The sequence below is a fragment of the Egretta garzetta genome, unplaced genomic scaffold (assembly GCF_000687185.1).
Source record: "Egretta garzetta isolate BGI_Z169 unplaced genomic scaffold, ASM68718v1 scaffold25, whole genome shotgun sequence".
NCBI classification, from domain to species: domain Eukaryota; kingdom Metazoa; phylum Chordata; class Aves; order Pelecaniformes; family Ardeidae; genus Egretta; species Egretta garzetta.
The window spans coordinates 2,895,018-2,917,481 of record NW_009259800.1 but is presented as its reverse complement, the minus strand read 5'-3'; the positions used below and the strand labels follow the sequence as shown (position 1 = coordinate 2,917,481).

Here is a 22,464-nt window from a genome sequence, read left to right as displayed (position 1 = left end):
AATCTAAGCCGGGGGTCACAGTCACTTAATAGTTTGAGAAGACTGTGGCTGTGCTTCTACCTTAGTGGGTCTTTTTGGTATCTGTTGAGAGAGTGCATGGGAACAGCCGTGAGCCTCCTGCCTGTGTCACCTTTGTCTCTGGGGCATTGATCTGCAGATCCATCCATGGGCTGCGAGACCCACAGAGGCACCTGAGAATGCCTTTGCGTTGCCACACACCCAAATTACAGCAGGGATAGCAGCATGTTCCTCTGCTGCATGAGGACATGTATGTTACTGCTTAGTCTTTTAATTTAGCAACAGGACAATGGGAAGGAGAAAAGAGTAAACAGAGCCTGAAAATTATTCAATAATTTATCTGGGACACTCAAAGAAAGGAGAATAGCTCCGCAGAGAAAAAGAGAAGACAGATTTCTAGTAGAGGTGTTCAGAAAAAGGATGTTCTGAGTCTGCTGCTGCCTGGGGTTGTCCCTTCCCAAAACTAGAAAGGGGAATGAAGATGATGATGATATTACTGAGGAAGGGTGGAGATAATGAGAACAAGCTAAAGTTTGATGTGTTTCTTCCTTTGATGAATGCAAACGGAGGAATGCATTTAATTTTGTAATATTTCCACTCAGCTAAGCAATGTCATGTTATTTATTATTGTTATTGCACCCTTGGATTTGTTTTGAACTGCATACATCTCTTGCTTTCAATATAATCGTCCACGTTTGCTTGCTGGCTTGTGTGTCCCACTACCCTCTGCTGGAAGAAATGAGGATTTTTCAGCAGTGTCCTTGTGCCCCGAAACAGTCCCAGTCCTCCAGCAGAAACGGGCTGTGAACTGGTTTGGGAGGACCCCAATTCTGCCCTGCTGTTGCTGGCATCCGTCCTGCAGAGGAAAGATCTGCTGTATAAAGTTTCAGAACAGTGCATGACCGGGCGAGGTGGTATGCATGGGATCTGTGAGAGCAGGGTGCTGAACTGGATGATGTGTCCTATTCTGTTTTGTTGCCTTGGCCATAGTTGTTAGGTCTGTTCCAGTTTATAATTAAAGGTGTTGCCAAAATAGATTAAATCACCAATGATTCTCCTCTGATGTCCTGTCATGAGAGGTGAATGGTACCAGCTGGTGGCTTGGGAAGGGGTAAAACATCGCAAAGGAGATGGCCATAGGGGCATGTTCTTCCCAAATGCAAAGTTTGCTTTATAGGTTGAAACACGAAGGTCTCTTGCATTTTTCTTTTCTTAAATCTCAGCTGAAGTAATTTTGATTCCCTACCCACACACACACTTAAAATCTTAATATATTAAGGCCCTCTTATACCAGCTATGCAAATGTTATTTTTCAGTGTAATGAGAAGAAGATATATAAACATCATGCTCCCAGTTCAGGTTTCCATGATACCCCTTCGGGAGGATATTCCAGAGGGAAATTAAAGATGGGATTCTAAAGAGAGGCTTTTGTTTTATTATTATTATATATTTGCTCCAGTACTTTGTATATGAGAATGTTTACACTTTCTACACTATCTTTGGTATCTATTTGCAATAGAGTTGCCTCTATCTCTTTGTTTCGTTCATCTCTTCTGTAAAACATGAAATCCCTAATCCTTCTGGTTCGTACAGGGAAACCTTTCAATAACTGCAACAATTCTGCTGCGTGTGTGTCTAGAAATCTTCAAACAAGAGAGTTCAGATTAGGACTGTCTTCCCTTCCCTGCATAAGCAAGCTATTGCATAGATAAAAGAACTTGCATGGCAGCTCTGAAGCATATTATTCAGGCCATGAACAGGTATTGTTTCCAGATTTCAAAGGCAATACATGATCCAGACGAGTCTGCAAGAACCTCTGGTCTTAATTAGTTGTAAATTTCCTGAAGAGCGCTCTCAGGTCATGGAAGAAATTTAACTGCTATTACCAGCCTCATAGGATTTTCCTTCCCCTCCTTTGTGCAAGTCTCTCTAGCTGCCCCAGCACTGCAAAGAGGAGCTGGCGGAGGTGGCTGGGTATTGGGGTGCACGCCCTACCCAAATACCTGAATTGTGGCAGCAGTGTCAGACCTTGCCTGTAGCTGGATGGTTCTTCATGTCCTTCCAGCTCAGGCCATGCAACGTCCCTGACAGGGCCAGCTGGCATCTCACTGCCAGTTCATGGAGCAAGTGGCACGTGGTAGAGAGATGAGGTCCTCCAATAAGATATTCCCTACTAGTATCCACTACCCCAAGCAGCCCCTGCAGCAATTTTCAATGCAGAGTTTTAACAAGGCAACTTGCTCTCTGATGCAGACCCGTGATGGGCACCCTGACACCCAGGCTGTGCAGCATTAAGCTCAGACACTGGGCTGTCTCTGTTGGTGTCCTCTGCTTTTCTCTTCCCTGCATCTTGGAAAGCACATTATGTTACCTGATTCTCTGCTAATCCACTGAGGATGTGATCACAGAGTTCAGAGCCCATATTGAATGTTTCTTAGGCACATTGGCTCATTGTTAATTTAAGTGGCACATACTTTAATCTAATAGATGCTGACTTTTAGTTAAGTAATTTCCCCAGTAGCTGTAAAGGGATGGTATCTTGTGAAATTTAATTTCTTTCTACTGCAGCTCATGTGGAAAAGGAATATCTAAAAAGTCAAATTAACCTTTCAACAAGGTTAATATAGACCATTTCTTTTCACTTTTCACTGATGTCACCATCCCCCTCCTTATATCATTATATTTCTTTACCTGTTTCTCTCATCACAGCATACTTATAATGAGCTACCTTGCTTCTGCTACACCACTGTCTCATAAACTCAAACACTGAATGGGTACTAGATGGGTTCTGCCAGTATGTGGCTGGGGAATACAGTGAGCAAAGTCTATACAAATCCTTCTGTGCCAGTAGCTGGGATCACCTCAAGCATGTCTGAATTAGGCTGCTGATAATTCAAATTTATTTTAACAAGCAACTCTGTAGAGGCAGCCCCCCTCACCTTTCTGCATTGCTGGTGGATTCATGCATGTGTTGACAAGGGTGAGGACAATAGGGAAAACACTGGAGAACAGCCTTCAGTCATGGAGGAGCTATCCTGTGCATTTTTTCCATCAGAGAAGCATGGGATCTGGCAAGTGCAATTCCATCTATCCAACAAAAACCTGGGTTACAGATTGCTGAGAGGTCTGGAAGATCATGAGGGTCACTAGCGGTATAAAACTCAAATACACTGTGTTCTTCATTACACAAGCAAATGGGACTCTGGTGGACTCAAGATGAGGGGCTGTCTCTTTTTAGCACTGCTATAGTAGGTACGGCATTAATTTAATAGTTCTGATGTTTACAAATTAGAAGCACAAGTTCGCATTCCACATGGCGTCTTCAAAAATGCTCAAAAAACCTCAGCTTGTGTAGCACATGTATCCCTTTCAGACACTGTGAAGTATCTTTTGACCTCCCTGGACACCATGTTGGGCAGCTGGACTGTGATTATTGCTGGAAATGGTGCACATGGGAGCACAGACTGAGGGCAGTGCAGCCACATGCATTGAGAACTCGGCTGTGTTATGAGTTATTGGTTCATACAGCATCTTTCAGAGGTAATTCTCCTATTTCCCATTTAGCAAGGTTTCTGCGGCTTGATAATTCCCTTATGTGAATTTTGGAACGGGCTGGAAGTCATTCAGCTGTTGCAGTACAGAGATGCTGGTGGCCAGCCATATGCAGACAGAACTGCAAAGGAATGTTACTGGGCAGCAGTTCCTTCTTTTTCTAACCAAATGGATTTAAAACTTTCAGTGTAACAGGGCAACTAGTGTCTCTCCTGCTGTGGTTATTTTGGAGTGACTCTTTACTGTCCTCCTGCCGTGACCCAAAGACCACCCATACACTCAGCTCTCTATTTTGGTTCCAGCTGCTCAGCATGGTACTGATAAAAGGTTGGTGCATGTTTGAGAAGCCCTGCATTACAGTTGTCCTTGCCTCTTCCAGCTTGTGTAGCATTTTAGGCTTTGCAAAGTCCGGGGCTGAGAAAGCAAACCCAGGAGCTTCACATAAGAGGGTTTGTCTCTGGATCTGTGTGCTCACTCTGTAACCTGCACTCAGATCCTGCTCTGATTTGCCCATGCATTGGCAATTGGCTCCTTTCCATGAGGTAACAGCAGGTTTACTACTACTCAGGGTGGCTCTGCTTGCAGCCCATTAGATGCCTAAAGTGCCATGAAGACCTACTATCTCACTTTGTGAGCATTCTCCTTCAAATATAAAAATATTATTGTGTGCTCTGAAATCTAGCCTATATATACCCCAGAATCAATGTGCAATGGATGCTTTCAACTTGAGGTGCAAACAAAAAGCTGGGCATTTCAAGTGATGCTACATTATTATAGCATATTCCTTTACAAGTACATAAAAACAAAAACTCTGCCCTGGGCTTTTGTGTATGTCACTCAGTAAGTGCTAACAGTCTCTGTGTAGGTCCTTAATTCACTGCAGGACAATGCAAATTTCAAAGCACTGTGTAGATTTTGATCGTTTGATCTGTATTTGCAAAGGAGCCCAGCCCCTGCCTGCTCAAGCCCTGCGGCTGTGAGCAACTGACCGCAGCTCCTGCCAGTAACCTATGTCTTTGCTACTTTTATGGGTGCTGTACCAGGTTTCTGGGCTCCCAGCAGCTACTGAGCATGCAGAGAGCATCTCTGCCAAGTATGTGTGTTTAGTCCAGCATAATCCAGTCCTGTCTGCTTACCGTGCACACGATGTAAAGCCACATTGTGTGTGTAGCTCGTAAGAATATGTCCTGCCGTTGGCTGCAGGGTCAATCTGTGCTTGTGCAATACGTCTGGGATGGCTGGATGGCTTCTGAACTTGAGCACGATGATGGATATGCTTACCTCTGTGGTCATCTCACTCAGAATTGGTTGTTGGTATTCTTACTCCTTCTTTAAGTTTCTCGTACATCGGTTCACATGACAATAGTGTCTTTTCTCACTCTTGGAGGCTGCTTAAAAAGGGAGGAAGGGAACATGCTCCAGAGCTTTCAAGCAGCTTTTTGAAAAGGCTAGAGTGTATTTTACTTCAGGGGTGATATATAGCCCAGATAAGACTTTTCACCAAGGACCATTATATCTCAAGTTGACTTTTTAATTGATTTAGCTCCTCTGATCTGTACATTGCCAGACTTGAACCACTAGCCTTTGGACGGAGTCCAGGGTGTAATGGAAAGTTCACTGAAACCCCATCAGCTCTTGTTAAACCTGAGTGAATTCCAGCCCAGCACATTTCTTGTGAATAATTAAACACAGTTAAGCAGGTGATGGATTTGAACCTCTGTCTCTAGTGCTCAGCTATATTTCAATTAGGATGGGGCTCAAGAAATTCTTGGGGGTTTTGGTGGTGGATTTTGGGGGGATTTTTTGCCTCTTTGTGATGGATAACTGCACCTGGAAACCCACAGTAGATGTTTTGGTATCTCCCACTTACCATGCATGAGCTGCTCCATGTGGCAGTCAGCTCTCATCGGTTTCTGGTTTTCAGTAGTAAATTCTCCAGTATTTACTTCTCCTTTTCCCATTTTCATGTAACATTCAGAATTGTCATCTTTTACTTTGATATCACTTTCTATCAGTACAACTGCTGTACTCACAGTGAGGGTGTAGCGCTATGGCAACAATATATTATCTGCAGTCTTGCCAATGAGTAAGATATGGTACCGAAATTAGTTCATTTATCAAAATCTGATGTGGCAGAGCTGAGCAAAGGTCCTGGCTATCTTGAACCTCTTGCTATTTTCACAAGACCTGCTGTTCTGTTTCACGTTGGTTATGACACTCAGATATATTCTCTCCTGACTGTTTCCAGTGATGCCTTGTTAAAACTGCAGATGTCTTAGCACCTTGGAAAATATTTTTAGATGTACAATAATCTCCAAGCTATTTTTGGTAGTGACAAAAAATGGAAAAATGAGCATTTCTTTTTCTTCTTCTGTTACTATTCCAGAAAGGTACTTTTCTGTGATTTCAGGGTAGGAAAGAGCATATAAATGGAAAAGTCTCGCCCAGGCTGGGATGTGTGAGAAATGTGTTAGATTTGCACTGCTACAGACTAAGAGAGCTCTGCCCTTCTCTGCCCTGTGGGGAAGACTGTACAGCCTTAAGGGTGCTGTCTTGCACCTTCTCTGTGCTATGTATACACTGGTGGAATGGGCTTTAAGGTACAATGTTTACATCTAATTCCAAATTCTTCTAAAACGTGGGTGTTCAGAATCAGCCAGTCAATAGCCCTTTTGTTTATGGTCCAGCTGGTACAGTGCTGGATTAGGAGAAATTTCACCTCTCTGTACCTGTCTCTCCTCTGACACATCATCCCAGCCATCCAGACCATTGTGCCTCTGCACTGTGCACTGCTCTACCCTTGCCGGGTAGGGAACTTTCAGGCAGCCCAGGACTCTGGGTCCAGCTCCCACGGTTGCTGGATATTGTGGTAATGTTAAAAATGTTAAATCTTTGTTCAGATCTGGTGATGATTAGAAATTGTTTACATGGGTTTTACAGCACACAAACTGGTACATGTTCTTAATAGTCAGGGTTTGGCTAGAAACTCATGGAGAAGAATCAAACCAGTGCAGGCTGCTGCAGATATAAGGACACAGTTTGAAAATTTGCAGTGAAATTAGTACCAGTGCTTAAGTCAAATTATGTTTGCTTGTTGACCTCTCTTATCTAATTAGTCCCTACTTCACTGAGCTGGTCCTACTTGCATGCACTGAATGTGCATATTACTGTTTTACCACTCTAATGGTGGAAAAAGTTGACTCAAGTTAAGAGATGCTTTCTTTTCCACGCTGTATACCCATGCCATATACCCATGCCTTTTGACTTGTTCAGAAATAAATTGTTTTGATGCATATCAGATATCTGTTTGAGACTGAGGGGAAGGATGTGTGGTAATCTCAGATCAAAGATTAGATACAGCTGAGCAGCCAAATAGACAATCTCCAGGGTTGTCTTAATAGGTGTGGGTAAGTATACAAAGTTTGGGTGTTTGTCTGTACTCTTGAAGTTCCCACATCTTCTCTGTGCACTACACAAGCAGATTTCACTGTCTTTCTGTTACAAAGAGAAGGGCTGTAGCCTCCTGCTCCATGTTCTGCTCCTCGTCTCTGGTCTCTGGGCACCCAGCACCCCAAGGGAGCCTGTGTGCACATGTGTTTGTTGTGCTCCCAGCAGAGTGTAAAATGAACCACTGGCCTTGTTTACTAGGTCAATCACAGAGACATCCTCACACAACAGCCCATCAGCAGGAGTAGTGTGCCTCACCCCTGCCCAGTTCAGGAGAAGGTGGTGGGTGCCTGGCGCTGAGCTCCAGGGAAGCGAACACCAGGGCTACCAGCCTGGCCCTGACAGAGACTCTTTGAGATTTGCAAAATCAAAGGCAATCCCTTCTCTGTCCTGCAGTGGGGAAGATGGTCTGTCAGTAGTTCATGCCTCATTTGCAAAAGGCCTAACTGGGGCAGAGGGGAGAAGTAGATGGCTTTCATTCATTCTGCAAGACAATGTCGGGGCCAAGACTAAAACCCGGTTCTTGAATTCTCTGGCTCCATCCTCTATGGCCTACTGCCTCTCTAAGCATGTGTAAGGTTTTAATAAAAAACACCAAATCTTAATTTAGAGCAGGATTCAAGAAAAATGTCCTATTCAATTACTTAATTATAGGTGAACTATAATTGTAAGGCACAAACATGTCTTGCTACAAAGCACCAAGCAAAAAGGCAGAAAGGATTATTTGTTGTTTAATTTAGCAGAGGAAGGCAGCTGATGATGCATAAGTCTGACACCTAGCAAGTTGTGTGATCCTATTTGTTAATCTTTTTAACTTTCTATTTTATTAGGATGGGGTTTCAAGAGCAAATAGAATAAATCAGATTAGATCTGTCACCCTGAATTACTCTCCTCTGACTTATGAGCAGAATGACTCTATGTCAGAGAAGTATAATTATGAGGAAAATGCTGCCTGTGTAATTGTGTGCTTCGTTCAGAAGAATCTGAGATCCATAATTATCTCTAGTATGCCACGGTATTGTGGGCTGGCTCTTAATTTCTACAGTAAACAAAACCGTTGAAGGTTTCTCTCCTGAGCAGTTCTTGGTGTAGCGTGGCTGGTACCCGCAACAATAGCAATATTATCCTTCCGGTCTCCTGGTTCAAGTGAGGGATCCAAACCAACTTGGAATAGAGCACCCATCGTACATTTATTTTCATGTCTACCTTGAACTTAAATGTTGATTGTGCAGTGAGGAATAATGGCCATGGGGAACAGAGTCTTTGAGCTGTAGATATGCCAGGTGAAGCATGTCTAGCTACTTAGGCAAAAAGCAAGTCATCTGGTGCTGTGTTTCATCACTTAACTTTTCAGTGGTCCAAGGATATTGCCTTTGACCTCTGCAATGACCACGATTCTGCAGGTGTTCCTGCAAACACAAAGAGTGCAGCTTTCTTTGACAATAATTAAGCTATAATAGAAAAGCTCTGGGTTAGGACTCAGGTGTTTTTGCTCCTAGATGTCAGTGCACATCAGAAATCTTGGGGTTTAGTTTTTCTCTCAGAAAAATCTGGTGTTGGTGCTCCGTTAGCAGACTATACACTGTTCTTGACTCAATTTATATGGCCCTATAAAATTTGTGGTAACCTTCATGATATATAATGCCACTGTGAGATGGGTTGAAGACACAAAGACTGTAGCTTCCTGACATTTTGGGTTCACCAACCAAAGAAAACTTTGAATCTATGTGTTGTTTCTCTAGATTCATAACAGCTTCTGTTACAAAAAGCAACTGAAAAGTTCAACTAGATTTGTCCCGTAGATTGGCGTTATTGCTGCTGGAAGCTGATCTCCTGGAGAGAGGATATGTACAAAGTAAAAAGAAACGCACTACAAGTCCTGCTCAAACATTTCTGCAGCTTCCTTCTCTAGGCAGAAAGCACAGAGGATCAGAACCCAGACTTTTGCATGATGGATTAGTGATAAAACAATTTACCAGACTTGGATTAAATTTCTGTAACTTTGCCTAAAATTATGTGTGCGTCAGGGGAGAGAGTCAGGGAGGATGCATCATTTTGGGGACAATCCTAGTAGCAATTTTATTTTCTTTTTCAGACCTTTTTACAGTTATGAGGCAGGACTTGATCTCCACATCTGTTTTTATCGGTCAGTCTGGTTTACAAATGAGGCCCCTTTTGTTCCATCTAATTTTATGTAGTCTGTGATGCTGCATAAAGATTCTGGGAAGAAAAAATAGAAGGCTTGTGAACAGACCTTCTGGCTAATATGTACAATGACTCACTCTATCCTTTATTTCAACTTCTGTGAAGTATTTTCAGATACACTATTTACCCATTAAATGATCTGTTTAGTTTAGCTTATGGCTAAAGCTTTTCCTAGTATTTTGATGTATTTGTTGGGAACATGACAAAGTAAATCAGAAATGAGAAGATTAAGAAATGCTTGCATTAATCATCTGAGACAGTCTCTCTTATTACAGTCTTGTTCTGAGTAACTAGTTATCTGTAAGGAAGAGTCTCCTGTCCCTTGATTTGCCAGCTTACTTGACTTTACTGCCAAGGAAATATTTCCTCCATGCTTTAAAAGGAATGGGTAACTTCATAATCTTTCTCCGTGTAGGCAATTACTTCATGGGAAGAAATAAAGTCAGTCATGCCCATTGCTTAATCTAATTTTACTGTAATTTAGAGGGAAGAACCCTTTCCTCAATAGAATTCATTCTATAACTGCTTATTTCAGGATTTCTTTTTCTTTCCTCCAAAGGATCTGGCAGAAACTGTTGTTAGTGACAGGCCTGCAGCTTGCTTGGCAAGGTCACTGCAGCACATTCACAGCAAGTGAGAAACTTCTGCCTTGCCTTGGTTTGCAGTCATCAGCAGCTGCTTTGAGGAAAACTGAGCATGGCAGCAAGTCAGTATGACCTCGCTGCATGTTGAAAGTCCACCTCTTGGGGAACGCAGAGGTCTTACTCCTCATGGAGTCAAGCTGTCTTCAGCTGGGTCTGTCTGAGCTAGTTCACCTCCATCAGCTTTCTCTTCTACAAGACCTGCTCCTTTACCCAAGCTCCACAACCACCTGGATGAGATCCCAAATGCACGAGAAACACAGAGAAGTTCAGCTCTCCTCCACAGAGCTCTCAGGCCTTTCCTATTCTCTTAATAGGTGCTAATTTCCTGGGCCTTTCCCTGCTTAAGACCAGTCCCAGGAGAAACCTTAAGCTTCTGCTCCCCCTCTGTGGGCTGTAGCAAAGCATCCTTACTCGAGCGAGATTTATTTTTCCTTCCCGCCCACTCAGCCTGGAAGTTTGGCCCCAGCCACAGACACATCTTGCTCTTGGCTTTACAGTTCATTCACCCTGGGTAGGATTTGTCCATCTTTTACTTGCTCCAAGCCAGGCTGATTGAAGTGCACACAAGAAAAGGTCCTTTTAAAAACTCTTTGCAGCAGTGCAATGTTAAAAGCCTGGCTGTGAAGAGGAGGGGAGCACAAAACAATCTCCTCCTGCCTGCACCCAAAGAAATGGGAGGAGAAAACAAAACGTGGTGCCCTTCTAATGCTGGCCACAAGAGTGTGTTTAACAGTGTCTCTTCGAGGTCAATAACACCATTCTCAGCTGTTCCATACAGCATATCAGTAGCAAAACCAGTGTGAATTAGATTTGGGAGAAGGCTGGTTGCTTGTTGTTGTTTTTTGTTTCTCTCTGCAGGCTTCAGCCTGGCAGACAATCAGATTCAACCGTAGATGTAATTCAGGCACAATACAATCCAGGATATGTGGGCCGATGTATGATTTATGCTAATGGTGGCAAGGTATTGCTGCTGAACGGCTGTCTGCTCAGCGCCTTTGGTGGAGTCCCTGCCTGTCAAGGCAGGTGGAAATCTAAGGAGCCACTCAGTCAGGGGTCTTACTGTTTTCAAAGAGATTCTTTGTCACACATTTTTCTTATTTATATTTGCAAGATTCATGAGATTGATCGCATTTTTCCCCTCAGCAGCCCTGTAACACCAAACCTCTTTATTCAGAACAGAGGAGTAGATTTGGTCTAGTGTTTAGAGGTAAGCTTTGGAGAGGTTGTAAATGGCTGAGTGAATAAACACTGCTTTTTATTGGATAAAGTTGCCTGTAAGACAGGCTGCTTTCTGCCTCTGCTGGTGGGAAGTGTTGTTCTTTGTAGCTAGAACAATTTTCCTATGACTAGCAGGCATTTCTCCATCCTCTTTCCAAAGTCTCCTACGTTTTCTCCTTTACCCTTTATCTTCAGTTCCTCTCAGCTATGTTCGCCAGGTAGACAGCAAGCCTTTCTGGTGTTTCTGAAAAGTGCTCACGTGGCACGCTTTCCTTTCAATATTTTCCACTTTCTTTTCAATATTGCATTGTTACATTCTGCTGACACCTGCAGAGCCCATGCTCGATCTGACTAAAATTTCCCCCAAGGAGAGGTTTTGTAGTGTTGGTTCTGAGTGTTGTTTGGAGTTGAAAACCACTCAGCGAAGCATAGTGAGAAATGAGTGTGCTTCTCTTTGTACCTGCTGTGGAGATCGGTGGTTTAAGGATCCTATTCTGCTTTACACCAGTGAAAACTGAAAGTAACACCAACTGCAACAAGGCTATATAGAATGTAAACAGAAATGCAACTATGGGGTGAAGGTTTTACACAGAGAAGCAAAATGCCAGGTTGCAAACAAGGCAATAGGGTTGCAAAGCCCTGTGAGCCATGTGAACAATTGGTGCTTTCTGTGCTATGGAACAAAGCAGCTCTACAAAGAGCGCCTGCAGTGTACTTTAGATCACTGAAACTGGCTCTGTGGGCATTTCTGTTGTTAAATTGCAAATTCAGCCTTGCTGCATGGCTGGTGGGGAGGGGACGGGACTACTTCTCTGTGTGATGATGGTGAATGGGAAGAAACTACGTGTTACTGCCAAAAGAGCCCTTACCTATAACTTTTCTTCCCCACAGGTGCCCCTGGTTGACAAAAGCCATCTCCCCAGCCATCCCAGTGTACAATGGGCTCGTGTTCTTGTTTGTACTGGCAAACTTCAGCATGGCAACTTTCATGGACCCTGGAGTTTTCCCACGAGGTAACAGAGAATGGGACTGTTGTGGGGGGATTTGAAAACCCAAGCCAAAGGAGGTGTCAGGTATCCAAATACACTGTTTGCTGACTAATCCCCTTTTTTCTGGTATTCTTTATTGTAGACTTTATTTATTATACTCAGCTGACAGTAGAAGCGGGATGGTAGTGAAATGGTGGATACCCTCCATCTCTCTTCTGAGCTAGGAGGTGTCAGTTGTCCTTGCACTTGCTCAGACTGGCAGTTGAGGGCACAGGGTTGTGTAGTATGGTTCTCCTTGAGTAGCTCTCCTGACTGATGTGATTGTGATTGCCATCCCCTGTGTCATGCTGGCACATTGGATTTAAGTCACTGTCTTCACAATAGGTAGCAGAGCATGGTGGAGGGGAGAGACTAAACTTTCCAAAACTGATTCATCAAAGCAGACCTTCCAAAAAGCCTTAAAACAAATGCAAAAGCATTGAACACTAAAAAAGATAATGATTAAGGCTTGCCTTGGAGTGTCTAAAAATGTATACATTTAGAAAGATACGCCTGCTTAAATTAGTACTGATTCACAGCTGATTAAATAGGATAAAGATCACTCAGCTTTTGTAACAGGAACCACAGTGCAGCTATCTCTTTTAACACATTCTAATGAGAGAATTATCACCTCATTTTATCTGTCTTCCAATAATTATTCACATGCAGTTTGCAGCAGAGACTGCTCTAGGCAGTCTTGCTAAACCAGTGGATCTGTGCTCTCTGCAAGCTGTGCTTTCTCACCTCTATTCACTGAATTCAATATCTGTTTTGAATTGCTACCTAACAAGAACAAGGTACCTGTCCTGCTGGCTTCCCTGAATAGCAAGTGCCAGGTTTCTCCAGGTAGCAGGGTCTAATGATGAGCATCTGTCTGCCATTCCTTTCAGCTGAAGCTTTTGAAGCCCTGATTAACTGTTGCAGCACTCCATTTAAGAAAATAATTGTATGTAAAGGCAAACTAAGGCAAAGGCAAGATTTAGTCATTTATGCAAGATTAAGTGATGCAGTGTTTAGGTGTTTAAAGGTACAAATAGGTGCTAGTGAGATTTTCAAAAGAGCTTAAGCATTTACAGCTTTTAACAAGTTTCCTGGACTTTTTAGTTCTTCCATCTCAGCAGAGATAGCAGTGGTTAAACATGCTGTGGGCGTGAGGTTACCAAAAGCATCCATGCTCTTTGCCTTCGGTAGGAGGAGAGCTGGAATAAAGTTGTTCAGTTTTGAAAATCTCAGTCTGGTAATCTAATATCTATGTTCAACCTAGTTCCCTCAGACTGTAGCTTGCAGCCAGGTGCTCACCATGCCCTGTGAGTGACCAGTACTGAGTGCATTGTAAATCCATACCTTACTTTGGACTTCTCTAACTTCCTTTTGCAAACAAGTGCTTTATTTTGGACTTTGCATTTAAAGGAGAAACACACAGGGAGACCAAATAGAAACTTGGAAACTTTCTCATCACCTTCCCTCCCTTCCTGTCTCCCTTAACACAAGGGAGTCAGGAGCAAAGCAGGACGAGGAGGAGTTTCCTACAGCTCAACTTTCTTCTGTCTCTCTTCATTTGTGGCCTTGCCCTTATATCTCTATGCTATGCATGTGCTTGGTGTGGAAGAGGTTGAGAGCAAGGGCAGTGGGGAAAGGACAAGAAAAGGGATGGAAGTCATCCTGGAAGAAAGTGATGGAGTAGTTTAGAAGTGTGAAGGAAGCAAGCTGATAAGGAAAAGTAAAGATAGAAAAAACCCTATAAATACCAGTGCTGTGAGGAAAGAGGAGCAGATGTTATTTCAGATCACAAGTGTGCATGTGAAAAAAAGCTTATCACCACCCCACACCACCCACAGAGCTGCCAGCGCAAGGAGTTAAAAAATTGTAGGAGTAATTTAAAATGAATATACAATAGATCTATTTGCTTTCTGTTATTGAAATGAGGTTTAGTCGTCTTGGTTTTCAAGCTTCTTAGCACGTTTCTGATTGATAGTTACAAATTTACTTCAAAACCAAAACAACAAATAAGCGACACAAAAGCTGAGATTCTAATGAAATCACATGATTCCTTTAAGGAAGCTGCCAAAAATCATAAGATATGTTACAAAAACATGAGACTTGGCTGCCCTGTGTCAGTGGTCAGGGTATGAGAATCTGTGTAGTAAGATACATTCCTCTGCCAATGTATTCTGCTCTAATCACTGAAAGCTGGAAATAAACACATTTCTAGCTGTATTGTATGAGCTTACAGGTTCTCTGGCAGATAGAGCTTGGGCTATGGGGGGAAGTAAACCGAGCTCACTCCTGTATTGTTAAAGAGGGCCTGAATCAAACTCCCAGATGCATTACTCATTTTTGAACAATTTTTTTAATTTGTTGGCTCTCTGAATGTTTCTGGTATGAATCAGTATTGGCTCTATGCAAATGAGTTGCCAGTAGCACACCAAAATGAATGAGAAGGAAAGGAAGTATTAAGTCACTGAAATTGGGGCTACCCTGACAAATCAGATTTACAGTCTGGGTTGAGACTGGCAATGTTCATTGCTGGCTAATTATAGATATCAACTACAAACTGGCTTCCAGTATTTTTGATGTGAATCTGTTTTATACAAACTATTCAAGCATGTGTCAATTCTGCAAGGCTGGTATGCATGTTGGTATATATAATGTATAGACTTTTTGTCTGCATAGTCAGTTTTTTGACAAGAGCTTAAATGGTTTGACTCTTCTAGTCTCTTGTATTCATATGCCCACATGTATTATACAGCATGGGCTAGTTTATAACAGTATTGAAGAACCTACAGATTGTACTTATAGACATACCTAAGGGATTTAGAGTCTAGCTCCCACTAAAGAGTAGCACTGACTAGTTATGAAGGAAACTAGTTTATAACAGTATTGAAGAACCTACAGATTTTACTTATAGACGTACCTAAGGGATTTAGAGTCTACTCTAAAGAGTAGCACTGACTAGTTATGAAGGAAGATAATAGAGAATGGTGCCAGTACAGCACTCTGCTTCCACACACAAACGTTAATCCAGAGAATACTCTTGCAAGGTAAATACGGTAGCTGAGCCAGATCCCAAGCTCATTTAAGTGAAGGGAGAAACTCCCTCTGAAGTCAATAGAAATTGGATCATGATAACACATCTAGAGAAGATTTAATATAGAACTAAATGACAGTGATTGATGCCCTGCTGGGACAATATTATCAAATTCCACCTAATTTGGAGCCAGTCAACCAATGCCAGCTGCACTATAATGTTTATCCAGGTGTTAAATAGGTGTGAACTTCTTAGATTTTTCTTTTCTCTGTCAAAAGGAAACAAATGAAGATCACAGGAATCTAGAATAAAAGATGAACTTTCATGAACATGATTCTCTTTTTTTTTTTTTTTCTTTTCTTCCCAATATGTATTTGTCTATTATAGACTGGGTTTTATTTTGTGCATTTATTTTTAAATGGCCTCTTTTCTTAAACAGGGCAGTGCTTAGCTGAGATGATAAACCATCTGCCCTCCATGTTGTCCCTAATAAGATGACTGCAATATTGTCATCCTCATCTTACTAATGGCAAAGAGAAGCTAATTGACTAGCTCAAGGCCACAGAGTGAGAAAATTAGAATACAGGACTTCCTGACTCCCAGTCCTGTGCTCAGATCAGTAGACCATGCTGCCTTTGAGAGAGGTGAGATCTTCCCAGTTATGTACCGTTACTAAAGCAAGAGCGTTCTGGGTGTGCTATGAAGAGGTGAGCATGGGATATGCTATAAAGAAGTAAGTGTGATGCAAGGACTTTTCATGGGCACACAAATTGCTTCAGAATGGTATATCTCACTGCGGCACCAGACTCCCTGGAGCAACAGCTCTTTGGGATGATTAGGGGCTGACACTAGAGTGCTGAACAAATCATCATCACTTAGGGTCATCTGGGTTCATTTTTTGGGATTTGAGCTAGCACAACCTTCTAATACTTGTCAATGTAATTTCTTTCACTTTATGTGCTGGTAGGCTAGCATTGAATTAATCCAAATGTATGTAGCAGATCCTCTCACAGCAAGGGCTTGGGTGATTTCCATCCCCTCTTCGACTCTAGTCTGCAGCTCATTTTATTCATTCAGGTTGTAAATGCTGGGTAAGGTAACACTTCTCTTTGTCCAGGGGCTGGTGAGTAAGGCTGCACAGCACTCCTATGGGAGGTGCTAAAATGAGCCCTGATCACTGAAGTGTTCTGCAGCCCGGACAACCTGTTCTGACAGTCCATCACTTCCACCACTCTGTTATTTCTCTCACAAGCCCAAGGGCGCATGCAGTGCCCCTGTATCCAAGGCACTGACTGAATTAGCTCTTTTATCTTTACCCTCTGTTATTTCCACTAACTTTTAGTTTTGCATTGAGCAGCAGATGAAGATGAAGATAAAGACGACGACTTCCGAGCTCCACTCTACAAGAATGTGGAGATTAAAGGAATCCAAGTACGGATGAAATGGTGTGCCACCTGCCACTTCTACCGTCCTCCACGCTGCTCTCACTGCAGCGTCTGTGACAACTGTGTTGAGGTAACAGTTCTGTTGATTACATGATCTGTTGGCTTTGCCTCAGTGATGGGGTTGGGCATACTACTGGAAACATACAGCTGGGTGCTTCCCCCGGTATTTCAATTCCTGGAAGTTCCCAGCTGTAGCCTTGTTGATGGACTCCTACTAATTAGTACCATTTGAAACATAGCCCTCAGTTACCATGTATGTTACATATGCAGTAATGTTTGATGTCAGCTTTATTGCCAGTGAATAGAATAGACATTTATAGAAATGTATATTTTTAGAATAAAAATTTATCATGCTGACTATGTCTTCCTTGAAGTAGCTAAGGGATTGTGAATGTAAAAAAGGGGTGAATGGAAAAGTTGATGCAGAGGCAGAGTTCAGGAGAGCAGGAAATTCAGGGTGAACCATTGTAGCTTGTCATGTGGGAGCTTAGGACTCAGAATTTAATTTGGAACAAACTGGTGCCTACATTAGTGGGCAAGCAGAGAAACTAGAATGGTGTGTGAACTTTAGGAAAACCAAACTCAGAATTCAACGAGTGGTTCTCCAGTCAGTGGAAGGACCCCATATTTGTTTCAACACCCCAGCTCAGAGCATTAATTTGTTCATGTTTCTAATGTTGGTTGCTCTGAATTATGGGACTTTCATGTTTCTTGATAGCCCTAGGGTCTTGGTGAGGCACACAGGATTTTTAAAAAATAACCCCCAAACAGTAAGACGTGCTTTTGGGTTATAAACATCTCCCAAACTTGTAAGTACAGAGTGCTGTGTGCGCAGCAGTGTATTGCCAGGGGGGGATTTTTATTGCTGAGCTAAAAATTCCACTTCTTAAGGATCATTTCTGCTGCAAGCTCTATTTTTTTCCCAGTAGAAAGATGAAATCTTTAATATGTCTAAAATATATTCAGCTGTGCCATTAAAATGAAAGGAATTACTAATCAGAAAGGGAAGAAATACCAGAGTCAGCTGGAATGCTGTGTACATCATCTTTGTCCTAATCCTCTTTGCCATAAGCAAGGGAATAGTCCCAAAGAAAGTCCCACAGTTACGTGTGAGAGAAAGGGTGCCTGAGTTTATCTTGAATCAGCCATTTTCTCTTTCAGGGCAATACATATCTAAGTTATAAGTTTCTGGAAGCAGTGCTGTACCTAGATACTATCAATAAATAGGACAAGGCTGTCCTGTTGTGGAAGGCCTTAGAAGGATGCGGGATTTGAGAAGATGGAGAGTAAGGAGCTGCCAAGGTTCCTGGGTAGAGGGGAATAGCCACAGCTATTCATAAGTTGTGTCACTGCTGTGAATTGTTGAATAGAGCTGGACTTTTTGTAGAAAACCTAAGTCGTATATTCCTAGTTTTAAAACCTAAATGTTTTCACTAATTCTAGATCCTAAGGATTGTCTAAGTGATGGTAAATTCTCAGTTGTCCCATGGAATCTTTCTTCTGCCCTCCCCAGTGGCTCAACATGAAAATTCATTTTCAACAAATTAAGTTTTCTCGGAAAAAGGTTGCTCAAAAGTCACTGGTATAAACACTTACAATTTCGTGCTGCCATAAGGCCTCCATTGGAGTCAGTTCTGCATCAGAAATGAAAATGGGAGAGAATCCAGAAGTAATCTAAATAAAACAGCAGAACACAAGGTGACTCTGCCTAGCTCTCCAGAAGTTTCATTGATGGTTGATCCGTTGAATGTTCCTTACTATTGTGGTGGGCAAGTAAGAAGCTCTGCTTGTATAAATAAATTATGTCTGCTGTGGAGGAATATAGGCAAAAAGGGTTAATGACTTCTGAATCAATAAATCATGGTCTTAAACAGCATGCTTTATTGATTCATGTGATGCTTATTTCCCACTCGTGTCTATTCTAGAAGAGCTTGGAGACAGTGATAGGAGCGACGTACTGGCTTTTCCGTGTGGAACCCATTTGGGGTTTTCACTTTCAGTCTAGAATGTGCAAAAAGAATTCCTTTCCCAAATATAAAACTTTTGAGCTAATTTGATAAAAATGAACAAACAACAAAAGCCAACAACACTTGCAGAAAAAAATCAGTTAAAACCTACAGCCTTCTGTGACCAGAGGGTCCCAAAAACGAATCTGTGACAAAAGTAGTCAGATTTTTGTTTTCTTTACTAAAGTGTTTGCAGTGGGTACTTGTATAGTTTCGTAATCCATAGATGTTTTGGGCTGCATACAACCAGATTTGCATAACAGACATATGCTATGTCAGCATTTCCGATATAGCCTGAAATGATCTTTATTAAATTGCCCCATCATTTTCTAATGTGCTTTGAGAAAGCTCTAATCCATTTTCTTGTATTTGGTAAATTTTTGGTAAATACATTGTACAAAACTTAAAAGTACAGAAAGCCCTTTGTCATCACTGAGGAATGTTTAAAAATAGCATTTCCACAAAACAAAGAATAAACATTTGTTGATGTAAGGAGTGTGTAATATCTGTTCTGAAGAACACAGAAATAAGAAGGATTTATTTCTTGCACCTGATATTGTCTTCACGTCAAGAATAATCCCATGAAAGACAGTGTATTTACATGCTTATGAAACTGTGTAAAGGCACTTGAAACATGTCCTCATTACTAAATCTCCTGTTAAAAGGGATCTGACTTTATGAGGGACTTTGAACTTTTGACTGAGACAAATAGTTAGGTTTGGGTTCATAACTATTAATGAACTCATGCAGAACTTTGTCTTATCTAGCTGTTGCTTTTCTTTGGGGACCTGCTTGGTAAGAAAGTATGTTTTGTATTTAAAGTGGATACATTCAGCTACGTATAAATACAGAAATATGGGGCAGAGAATTCTGCAGCAGTATTGCAGTATCTTCAAAACATTATAGGTTATAACAACTTCATTGTAATCGACTCCTCATGCTAAGGATGATAAAAAATTAGTGCTTCTGCTGCTAGCAGATAAATAGCCTGTCTTTTATTTTTTTATATCCTGTCTTCAAACCCTATAAACGTTCAAGTAACTCTCCATCCATAGTTATAGAAACCACTTGGTCCTAAGAAGAGCCTTATAAAGACAGTCTAGCATGTTGTAAAGCTGCAGAACTAGCCTGGTGTAATTTTGCATGACTCTGGTCCAGATTTATTTCTGAGACAATGTATGTATTTCCTTTTACCATTTGGATATTGTTCCCTATCTCTCCCTTTCTTTGCAAGGATTTTGACCATCACTGCCCATGGGTCAACAATTGCATAGGACGGAGGAACTACCGCTATTTTTTTCTCTTCTTGCTGTCCTTAAGTACGCACATGGTTGGAGTATTCACCTTTGGGCTCATCTTCGTACTAAACCATATGGAAAAGCTGGGAGCAGCTCATACTACCATTACGTATCCTTCTTTTTGGTCTTTCAAGACTCAAGGTGGCCTTGAGGAAAATGTGAAAGAATGAATCTGAAGATTTGTCTTCCTGGAACTGGTGGAGATCTACTCCTCCCATCATCCCCCGTTGCTCTTCCCCTGTAAATGCTGTAGTGCAGGTTTTCCTCTGTACCCATTTTACCTGTGTAACCATCAATTACCCCTGAAATTATCGCTGACCTTTTGTCTATCTCAATCTTTGCCATGACAACCTCTCAGAAAGATATGCTGCCTCCCTGAATTTTACTTCCAGTTCGGTGTGACGCTCAACTGCTGGGTACTGTTTACTGAATTTAAAACTCTGTTACTGTGTTTTAAAGCAGAGTTTGCCTTGGAAGCAGCCCCCCTGCATGCTAGTGTAATATATGAACTGCTGGCTCTGTAGGGTGCTACCCCTGTTGATAGATTAGTGCAGAACGGTCTTTACAAGATGGTTTGAGCCATAATCAATGAGTTCATGTTATTTTTTAACCATCTCAAGGGTAAGGACCCAGGCTAAGAGCAGATGGACATAACTTTGAGATAAAATTTAGTTGGACCTTATAAAAGGTGAGGGACACCCTCCCTATTTCCAAGATTTTTTTTTTTCTCCTTTTCCTCTCAGTCTCCTTCATAGCCTCTTTATCCCTTCACTCACCCCAGTTTCTTTAACTCCTGGATACAGAATGGCTGTCATGTGTGTGGCTGGGTTATTCTTTATTCCAGTCATTGGTCTCACTGGCTTCCATATTGTTCTAGTGGCCCGAGGGCGCACAACGAATGAACAGGTAAGAAGCAATCCTTTCTCTGTGTTTGTGGCTAAGGTGTTGCGTTGGGAAGGGAAGTCAGCAAGTCAGCTTGGGTAAAGCAAAAAATGATCCAAATCTTAGCAGTAAGCTACTGCTCAAGTTACTGGAGTTTTTGTGACGATCTAGGAAGATTGCCTAGGTTTTTATCTTCAGATTTCTTTCTTGAATGCACTACAAGCAAAGATTTCCCCCTTCTAACCACAAAGGATCATCCCAGGCTTATTTACCATTTAAAATCTACTCATGGCCTTGAAATATGTTTTATGTGGTGATTACTGTCAACCCTAGAAGTTCAAACTTTATGAGTCAGACAGAACAAACCATCAGATTGAATGGAAGAAAGAAAGGAAAAGATTAAATCATGCTTTTGCCCTGTCTCCTGATATTTTGAACTCCCCCAGCTAACCCACACTGCACATAATAAGGTCTGAGCTAGCTCTTTGTCTCGCTCTCTTTGTCTCTCTCTTGTTCTCATGCATATGTGCACACGCACACAGAGAGACTATTGGACCTAATTTGTTTTGCTTCTCCAAACCAAGTGCCAACATGACATCTTGTGCCAAAAAGCTTGTAAAACTTCAGTTCCCCTGCAGTTACTCAAATGCATATAATCCACAGCCCCTATGTGGGCAATCCAGACCTGTATGCATGTGCATATCAATAGTGTGATACGGGTGACAGAGATAGAATCAAAGAATCGTTTAGGTTGGAAAAGACCTTTAAGATCATCAAGTCCAACTGTTAACCTAACACTGCCATCCCACCACTAAAGGATGTCCCTAAGCACCTCTTCTACCCATCTTTTAAATACCTCCAGGGATGGGCTTATCCTTGTGCAGTGATGAAAACTGTCCATGAAAATTTTAGGCTCAGGAGAAAGGAAAAATTGAAATTAAAAAAAAAGTAAAATTTAACTTCTTGTGTTTGTGGCTACACTAACATTTAGGAAGGTTGAGAATTTTGTATTTAACTTGAATGAAAGAACTATTGGAAAATGCACCCTAGCTTGGTTTGGTTTCCTGAGCTACCAAAGCACTTGACAGTAATTCATCTTTCTATGCCATTTTCCAAAAATTAAATATAATCTGGTCTTAATTTCTGTTTAGCCCTATGTACTGCCTATCTGTAACAGGAGGATGGGTGTTCCCAGCCTTCAGGTCCCTTTCAAAGGAAGCATATCTAAGTAATTAGAACACCAGACCAGGAGTGATGGATATGAGATCTGCTCCTGGCTTTGCCACTGTTTTAAAACATTCACTTTTCTCCTGCAGTCTCAGTATTGATTCTCTTTTCTCACACAGTTAGTTATCTGCTGACAGCTTTCCAGTTACAATACGCTCAGCTACACTTGTGCTCTTTCCCAGTACATTTTATAGGCCAGTAGTACAGACATTTTTGGTGTTTTACTCTAAATTTTTGGTATTTGTTCATTCTGGAGTCTGTAGGTTTTGAACATTCACAGTAGGCAGGCTGTGATTTAGGAGTGCATAGTGGCTGAGTTTAGATATTTGTGAGCTTTGTGAATGCCTCTGAAAGTCTTTTATGGAATCAAAATAACCCATAACCCAACATCTGCTCCTATCTGGTATTTTTAGTTTCTGAATAGAGTAAATAAATATCCTTCCTTTTTAGACTGCTTTCTATCAGT

At 41.7% G+C, this 22,464-nt stretch overlaps 1 protein-coding gene across 1 annotated transcript in view; it reads left to right on the top strand.

Moving 5' to 3' along the window:
* ZDHHC8 (zinc finger DHHC-type palmitoyltransferase 8) overlaps positions 1–22,464 on the top strand; it is a 113,774-nt gene that overhangs the window by 78,691 nt on the left and 12,619 nt on the right. The window contains exons 2-5 of the mRNA XM_009639852.1: positions 11,976–12,097; positions 16,498–16,655; positions 19,826–19,998; positions 20,693–20,795. Coding sequence (XP_009638147.1) covers positions 11,976–12,097; positions 16,498–16,655; positions 19,826–19,998; positions 20,693–20,795 — 556 coding nt within the window. The remainder of the gene's footprint in view (positions 1–11,975; positions 12,098–16,497; positions 16,656–19,825; positions 19,999–20,692; positions 20,796–22,464) is intronic.